Source organism: Hesperophylax consimilis, chromosome 22 (genome assembly GCF_061612785.1).
Source record: "Hesperophylax consimilis isolate HC1 chromosome 22, BYU_Hcon_1.0, whole genome shotgun sequence".
NCBI classification, from domain to species: Eukaryota; Metazoa; Arthropoda; class Insecta; order Trichoptera; family Limnephilidae; genus Hesperophylax; species Hesperophylax consimilis.
In genome coordinates this window covers 3,192,609-3,201,047 of record NC_142857.1, presented here as the reverse complement: position 1 = coordinate 3,201,047, position 8,439 = coordinate 3,192,609, and the positions used below count along the sequence as shown (strand labels likewise).

The window sequence follows — 8,439 nt, the reverse complement described above, 5'->3', positions numbered from 1 at the left end:
TATGTTTTTTTCTTGAAAAATAATACAAAAACTTTTATTGGTTGAAAGTTTAAACGAATACATAATATAGAAAACACGCGGGCGGCGTTTGATGTGTAAAAAACATTTAATATGTAGATTGTTTTGAGGTAATATCATTCAAAATATTTTTTATGTGAAACTGCAGAAGGTATTGGGGAGGGGTGAGGAACGAGATGGGAAAAGGAAGGAGGGGAAGTACCTGGATCTAGTTACCAAGCCCGGCTAACGCCATTTCAAGCGTTATTTGGAGTCAAAGATACCTTAATTGGTCTCTATTATGCTTACCTAATAATCGATGAACTATCTTTTTTCATTTAATTTACTATATTTTCAATTTTCAAATATAGCAGTACCATAATAATAACAGTGCGTGTGTACCCATGCATCTTACTTTTATTGTTTATCTAAAATAAGAATGTTTTTAATTATTGTAGATAATATTAGCGATTTTAAAACGAAAATATGAAACAGAAAAATCAGAAAATATACAGTTTTTACAAGTTGAACTCAGGATTTACCTTGCTGGGACGTTGATCTACTAACTGCGCTTATGGGACCCTGTTTCGTTGGGTCATATTTAACCATATCATACTTCGAATATGAACTACCAACATTATCTTTATTTTTCTCACCGCATATTTTTTATTTGCTGCTAGCTTTAAGTATGATCGCAAGATTAGTAGAGTAGAGCAAATATGGTACCTATTTGGTCCCCTTTGTATAAAGTTCACTCTAACAATATCTAGGGTTTAGCACAAATTTCTTAAGTGCATAAATTCAAAGCTCAAAATTCCAATTGAACATATTAATTTTGTTAGTTTGATGAATCAATTGCACCTAATAAAGCTGTCTGATAGTAGAGTTATGTCAGACCTGGTTGTACTCCGAGTCATTCCTAACTTAATTGACAGCCCTGCTATCGTCCCCACTATAAAATCCTTGTAGCGACTAGGTTCACAAGACAACCAAGTATGAGACACACTCACTCACCAATAGGATGCATAATCTAGGTAACATGTTTGAGGGTACTATTGGTATAATTAATGAGACTGTTTATAGATTTATGCGTATTACTAGTCGAATGTTACAAATTATAGTAACGTTAGTAATTTACGTACGTGGGATAAATATAATTTTTTGCTTATATGTATTTTATCAGAGTGAATAAGAGTTTGTTGCGATCGGTTCGTTAGATAGTTTTCAAACCTTGAATGTGCTACTCCTGTTGTTTATATCTATTGAAGCTTTTTAAGCAGTAAGGGATAGGAGACCGTATCAAATGCTTTTCCTAGATTGAGAAAAAACAGCAAGTGGTTTGCGACCAATGTCAAAAGTATGAGAGACAAATTTAGTGAGAGCTGCAATTGCATCTGAAGTAATCCTACCTTTCCGGAAAACGTATTGGTTATCCGATAATATTTTATTATCCTCAAGAAAATTTACAGATTCTATTGCTTCACCACTTTTTCTATAATTTAAGGTATTGTACTAAGTAGGAATATCGGTCGGGAGTTGTTTACAGAAAATTTGTCACCTGCTGTGAAGATTTTAATTATTGTGGGTTGTTAAGGAACTAGGAAATATATCAGTTTTGAAGCTTAGATCAATTTTATTATATGTTAAAGAGATGAGGTAATAAATGTTTGGATGTTTTTGAATTTTTTTGTTGAACTAGACAATAATGGTAATTCTAAAATTGAGATACGAGAAGGATGAAAGTGATAGAAAAAATCTGGTTTCAATAGCTCTATTAGCTCGTTGTTTGATAATACTAGTAAATCTGGACTGATGAACTTTTTAGATTTTAAATATAATACAACACTACATTTGAAGGTTATATAGATGTATAACCTTCAAAAGTTTTTACAACGAATTGAAAACAAACCTATTAAAATCCTCACTAGCGACGACACCATCTGAAAAGCTATTCCAGCTAAGTAAAGAGTTAAAAGAACTTCCAGAATCACTCGTAGAACCGCTAAATATAAAACAAAAATATTATATTTAAAATTATATATCTTATGAAGCTCAAATGAAAACACAAGTATGGATTGAGTTTAAAGGAAAAATACAATAGACGAAACAAATTATTTCATTTTTCATCACATTTATTTATCAGACATCAATTATTTAAAATACGGATAAAAACTAAATTGCATTATATACAACTACTATCACATAAACGTCAGACTTTTTCAGATGGTGTTTTGTGCTCAAATTCGAATCATTCACTAGAGCATGAAGATTCTTAGTAGTGGGCGGCAGTGTGGGCGGCGGCAACAGCGGCTTGGTGGGCGGTCTTGGCGTGAGCTACCTCGGGGGTGTCTACTACACGTCCATCATGTCCCAGAGGGGCGGCTCCATGAGCGTAAGATCCATGGACGGCAGGGGCGGCATAAACACCGTTGTAGGCTCCGTTGTAAGCTCCATGGGCGACACCATTGGAAGCGGCGGCAACAGCGGCGTTGTGGGCGGTTTTAGCGTGAGCAACTTCAGGGGTATCTACGACACGTCCGTCTTGACCGATGGGGGCGGCTCCATGAGCGTAAGCTCCGGAGTAAGCTCCAGCGTAGGCAGAGGCACCGTTGTATCCGTTGTTGTAGTGACCGTTGTCCTGGCTTTCGGCCAGACCTTCTCCCTTCCACTGTCCATCTTCACTGTTGTAGGCGGGAGAAGAGTAAGCACCGTTGTAGGCACCGTTGTAAGCTTCATGGGCGGCACCGCTGGAAGCGGCGGCTACAGCGGCGTTGTGGACGGCCTTAGCGTGGGCAACTTCAGGGGTATCTACGACACGTCCATCATGACCGATGGGGGCGGCTCCATGAGCGTAAGCTCCGGAGTAGGCTCCAGCGTAGTTGGAGGCACCGTTGTAGGTACCATATCCGTGGTCGTACTGTCCATTGTCTTGGCTCTCAGCCAGACCCTCTCCCTTCCACTGTCCCTCTTCATGGCTGATGTAGTTAGCGGAGACCACGGCTCCCACGCACAGGAATGTGAAGATCTGAAATTTGAGAAATTGTTGTGAATATGATACTTTTCTTCAAGTATATTATCATAATCTAGCAATAGATTATTTTTATTTTATGATTTTTTTATTATTAATCCCTTGGATTCGAAACTTACAATAGCGTTCATGTTGATAGTCTTGTGTGAGCGTTTTCTGAGAGGAAAACTGCTTGTGATTAGATTGAAGTCCGCGCGAAGGTTTTTTACTAACCGAAAGCTTTCTTCCTTGTGCATATCCTTAAGTGGGGGGTGATTGTTGAACGTGGTATTTGATCTAATTTAAATTATCGTTGCTCCGCTAAATGTTTCAACTCGTTCGTTCTTGAAAATCATATTAGATAATAGAACGGAAATAATTTCACAGCGGCATAAAAGTCTGTTATTTTTTTATAAATTTTGTCGGTGAATGCATTTTATCGCAGACTGTTAAAGGCAATTTATTTGAATTATCAGTAAGATTAGCATTTACTCTTACCTGCGCAATTTTTTTCTTCGTGCCCGTTCTTGTTTTTTTCTTGAAAAATAATACACAAACTTTTTGGTTCAAAGTTTAAACGAATAATTAATATAGGAAACATGGGGGCGTCATTTGATATATGAAAAAAAGTATGTTATATGTAAAATGCTTGTAGGTAATTTCTTCTTACATCTTTTTTTTATTTCTGGAGCATGCTTCATAGATCAAGATTCATAGCTCAAGTTACTTTTATGCAAAACACTCAAAATAAAACCGTTTTCACCCTTAACCGTTTTCAATCCCTTCTTTTATCTTAGTCTGTTAATGTCTTCCGGCAAAAACCTTTAATAGGGGATGTTCGAGGAAGGTTTTTCTCATTGGCAATCAATGCGGGGAACCCAACGGAACCCTTAATTGGTTGACGGTGCAAGAACTGTGCCACATAAGGGATGATAAAATGGTTCGAACGAATGGTGAAATTTAATGGTTTCCGTGGTGGGTTTCAGACATTACTGACATTTAAATAACATAAGATGACAATTATTTTTATAAGCAATAATTATTAGACTAAAACACTCATCCACATTGAAAAATCTCCTGATAAAAGATACATGACGCCAACGGGACTTGAACCCGTGTCCTTTCGATTTCCGGGGTTCAAGTCCCGTTGGCGTCATGTATCTTTTATCAGGAGATTTTTCAATGTGGATGAGTGTTTCAGGCTTATAATTATTGCTTATAAAAATAATTGTTACCCTTTGTGGTATGCATAAAAAATCTTGTCTTAAACATTAGTTTACCAAAAAAATAATAATTAATATTTGACGAGTTCTAGAATCTTCACCAAAAAATGTAGACAATTTGTCTCGACGCCATCTAGTGAGAGAGTTAGCACTTACAATGCCTTTCTCATATAAAATAAAGTTGGTTGTTTTCAGGTGGAAAAAAATGTAACAAGCAGTAATTGTTGAATGAAACACTAGTATATATTGAATTATGCCAATGAGACCATGGAATTTCAATTTGGGTATGTTGTGAGGTTTAAGGTATTGGGGAGGGGAGAGGAAGGAGATGGGAAAGAGGAAGGTGGGGAACTACCTGGCTACACAGATCTGGTTACCAAGCCCGGCCAACGCCATTTCAAGCGTTATCTTTGACATGGTATCAATTAAGCTAACCTAATTAATCGATGAACTATCTTTTATATTTAATTTACTATATTTTCACTGTACAAATATTCCGTTATAATTATAATAACAATGCGTATGTACCTATGCATAATACCTATATTGTTTATCTGAAATAAGAATATTTTTAATTATTTAAATAAAAATTAGCGATTTTAAATTAAAATATGAAGTAGGTAGAACTTGAACCCAGAACATTATCCTTGCCCTAACGTACATCTACTAACTTGGCTAGTGGTACCCTATTTCCTTCGGTCATATTTAACTATATCACACTTCGAATAATAACTACCAACATTATCGTTATTTTTCCCACCGCATATATTTTATTTGCTCCTTTCTTTATGTATGATCGTAAAATTAGTAAAGTAGAGCAAGTATTGTATAGCATCGCCCCTGCAAGGGGAAGATCCTGGGTTCAAGTCTTAGATGCGACCGTATCTTTATAATTAACTCAATAATTAAATAATAAAATGTGCGGTTTTACTCGGCAAGTGTAAGGTATACATGTGACACGCTCCAAAGTGGAAGATACTATCAGTATCGCCCTGGTGTAAGTCCACTATTCAAAATTTAAACGTAGCTTAAAATAGCTTTATCCGTGTTTTGTGACCTGGTCTGAATAGCCGGGTACTTTTTCACCTTCCTATACCCCATGTTCATCCCCTCCACACTAAATACAGCCTCACAACATACCCCGATTGAATAAGCCATAGTCTCACTGGCTCCAGACGGTTTAAAGCAGTTGGAACTTTAAGGCGAGGTTTGTTGAAAGTCAAGATATTATCTCACCAAATCAGTATGGTTTTCGGAAAAAGAAATCTACAATGGATAATTTAAGTTTGTTCACAACTGATATCCGAGTTTCTCAATCCCTAAATTCTTATACATTGGCCACATTCCTTGACCTTTCATCAGCTTACGATGATGTTTTACTGAATGTTTTGAAAGAAAAGCTAATTAAAAAACAAATCCCCCCGAAACTAGTCCAATTTATTATTAATTTGCTCACAGATAGGTCCATTATTATTGAGTCTTCCTCTAAATGCTTAAGGCGCAAACTATGGAGAGGTTTACCCCAGGGTTCTGTTATCAGTCCTCTGTTGTTTAATATTTATATTAGCGACCTAGACTCAGTAATTCCTTTTTCTATCAAGCGACTTTACTTTGCGGATGATATCCTTATATATTTGTTACATAAAAATATTATTCTTGCAGCTAAGGAAATGAATTTGGCTTTACAATATATTAAAAGCTGGTTGTCAATAAATGGGATGAATCTGGCGGCATCTAAAACAAGGGTCGTAGCTTTCACGCGCAAAAGAAAAATTCCCCACTTCTCAATCTCTTTTGATAATGTGCCTCTACAAACCGCTACTCAAATCAAATTCCTTGGTCTTCTTTTGAACCATAAACTTTCCTGGCTTCCACACATTCAGATAATTTCTACAAAGTGCGAAAAGGGACTTAATATGATGCGAGCAGTTTCCAGAGTATGGTGGGGATCTCATCCTACCACTCTTAAATTAATGTATAATTCCCTAGTTCGGAGCCACTTGGATTACGGCACATTCCTTTTTGACCCCCTCCCTAAATATTTAGATAAGAAAATGGAAAGAATTCAATCAAAAGCCCTCAGAATGATTATTGGAGCTATGAAGTCTTCTCCAATTAATGCGCTTCAGGTGGAATGTGGGGAGCCTCCATTATATTTCAGAAGGCAATTCCTTGCCAATAAATATATTTTCAAGGCTTTATCGTTATCACATCATCCTATTAAACAAAGTCTTAATCTGCTAAGTGTTAATTTGAAGTCTAACAAAAGATTGAGTGAAAAAAAATGTTTTCCTCTCCTAATTAAAAGTTTTCATCTCTATAATTCTCTGTCATCTTCCCTCCAATATCTTCAAGAAGTTCCCAATCTTCCTATATACAATATTCCATTTAAGGCAATCACTTTTATGCCGAACACAATAACATCAGACTTTCGGAAGAATATTTTATCTTCCCCAAATAAATTTCATAATGTGGATGACTGTTTTAAAAGCACTGTGGCTTCAAAATTCCCTGGATTTTCCATCCTTTACACTGATGGTTCCAAATTTGAAAATAAAAGATGTGAAGCATCGATATATAGTCCAGAATTCAACATCAATCTCACTTATAAATTACCGAAAGAAGTTTCCATATTTACAGCTGAATGCTTTGCAATTGAACAAGCGCTAAATCAAATCCAGGTTCTCAACATTTATCGAGCCTTACTATGTACTGATTCGCTAAGTGCTCTAACTAAAATTATGTCAAATATTCTATGTTATCCGGAAGAAAATATTATATGTAAAATTAAAAATCTCCTCAATTCTCTAAGTGAATCTGGGTTTGAGACGATATTGGCCTGGGTCCCTGCCCATTTGGGTATAGAGGGTAATGAGATGGCCGATTCTCTCGCCAAATCTGGTTCAGATTCCGGAACTATCCCACTAAATTTTAGAATCCCTATCTCCGATGTCTTCCCGATTCTTAAATCCAACATGACTCGTGCCTGGGAAGAAAATTGGGCTGTCTCCAAAATAATAACTGGATCTTTCTATGCTGGAATTCAAAACCATATCCCTGCTAAGCCATGGTTTCACGGTAAAAAACTGTCAAAACGATTCATTTCATGTATTTCGAGAATGAGAATTGGTCACTGTTCAATTGCATCCCATTTGGCTAGAATTAGAGTTTTGGATGATCCGGTCTGCCAGTGCGGTGTGGAAGAGGAAACCCTCGACCACGTTTTCTTTAACTGTAAAAATCATTCATCTTTCAAGAACATATACCGCCGTCTTATTAAAATCACACACCAGTCCCCCCTTAACATTTCATACCTTTTATCTCTTAACAATTCTCGTGTTCATACAGCTTTATGTAAGTTTATTTACCTGAATGAATTCAACATTTAATTTGTTTTAGCGATCTAAATGAGTCCAATGATTAAATTGTTATTTTTAACTGTTACCGGCACAAAGCACTCTTTTCAGGGTGAAATGCCTAAAACCAAAAAAAAAAAAAACTTTAAGGCGAAGCTTAATTCTAAATCACTATTATGATTCATCTTTATAAATAATTGGTGTACATTATGAATACCAAAAAATATGATTTAGTTAAATTGAAGGTTTTCCTATCATTTTCCTTGAGAAGAAAACAAATAAAGAAATGAATTACTCATAAAAAATATAAATGTAGGCTATAAAAAAAATATTTTTCAATAGAAATGTATGAAGGCGAAAAGGAAACAATTTTTTTTTAAAATACAGTGTTATAGCTAAAATTATTTGTGACAGTTTCCTTTGAATATTTTTTTTATTTCTTATAAAATTATTTACAAAATAAATAAAAACCACTTTTGTGCTTGAAATCGATCGTTTCTAGACTGCGTTTGTCAAGCGATTTTAATTATTTTTTCCCTGCATTTGTGGCAATATAAGGCAAACGAAAAATATCCACATTTTTGGCTTTGAGATTCCTCTTAAAAAAACCAAATCTTCGCTTTTTCTCACTCGGGCCAACTGATGCTATATAATTTAATATTTTTCATCAATTTGATGACAAATATTAAATTATATTTGAACGTCATCATAAAACTCTATTTATATTATGGTTAGACATATAATATAAGCAGTTTAAAAAAAAACTCTAAGATTTTTTTGCATTAAAAAGTTTAGCAAAAATAAATTAAGGAAAATTGTGAATCTTGCTGATAACCTAATTTAATCGCCTTGAACA

General features: G+C 35.3%; 2 protein-coding genes across 2 annotated transcripts in view; one reads left to right on the top strand and one right to left on the bottom strand.

The window, feature by feature from the left end:
• Positions 1 to 8,439, top strand: part of LOC149412660 (uncharacterized) — a 320,577-nt gene that overhangs the window by 273,669 nt on the left and 38,469 nt on the right. The window lies entirely within an intron of this gene.
• Positions 2,270 to 3,170, bottom strand: LOC149412665 (uncharacterized). Its single transcript, XM_089645481.1, has 3 exons — positions 3,145 to 3,170; positions 2,887 to 3,022; positions 2,270 to 2,727 (listed from the first exon to the last, which is right to left on the bottom strand). The coding sequence occupies exons 1-3, from the start codon at positions 3,154 to 3,156 to the stop codon at positions 2,270 to 2,272; spliced, it is 606 nt and encodes a 201-aa protein (XP_089501607.1). The 5' UTR covers positions 3,157 to 3,170.

Coding starts and splice junctions, on each gene's coding strand:
- LOC149412665 (XM_089645481.1), bottom strand. Junction 2,728..2,886: donor CGGATATGGTACCTACAACG/GTGCCTCCAACT, acceptor CCGCCCATGAAG/CTTACAACGGTGCCTACAAC.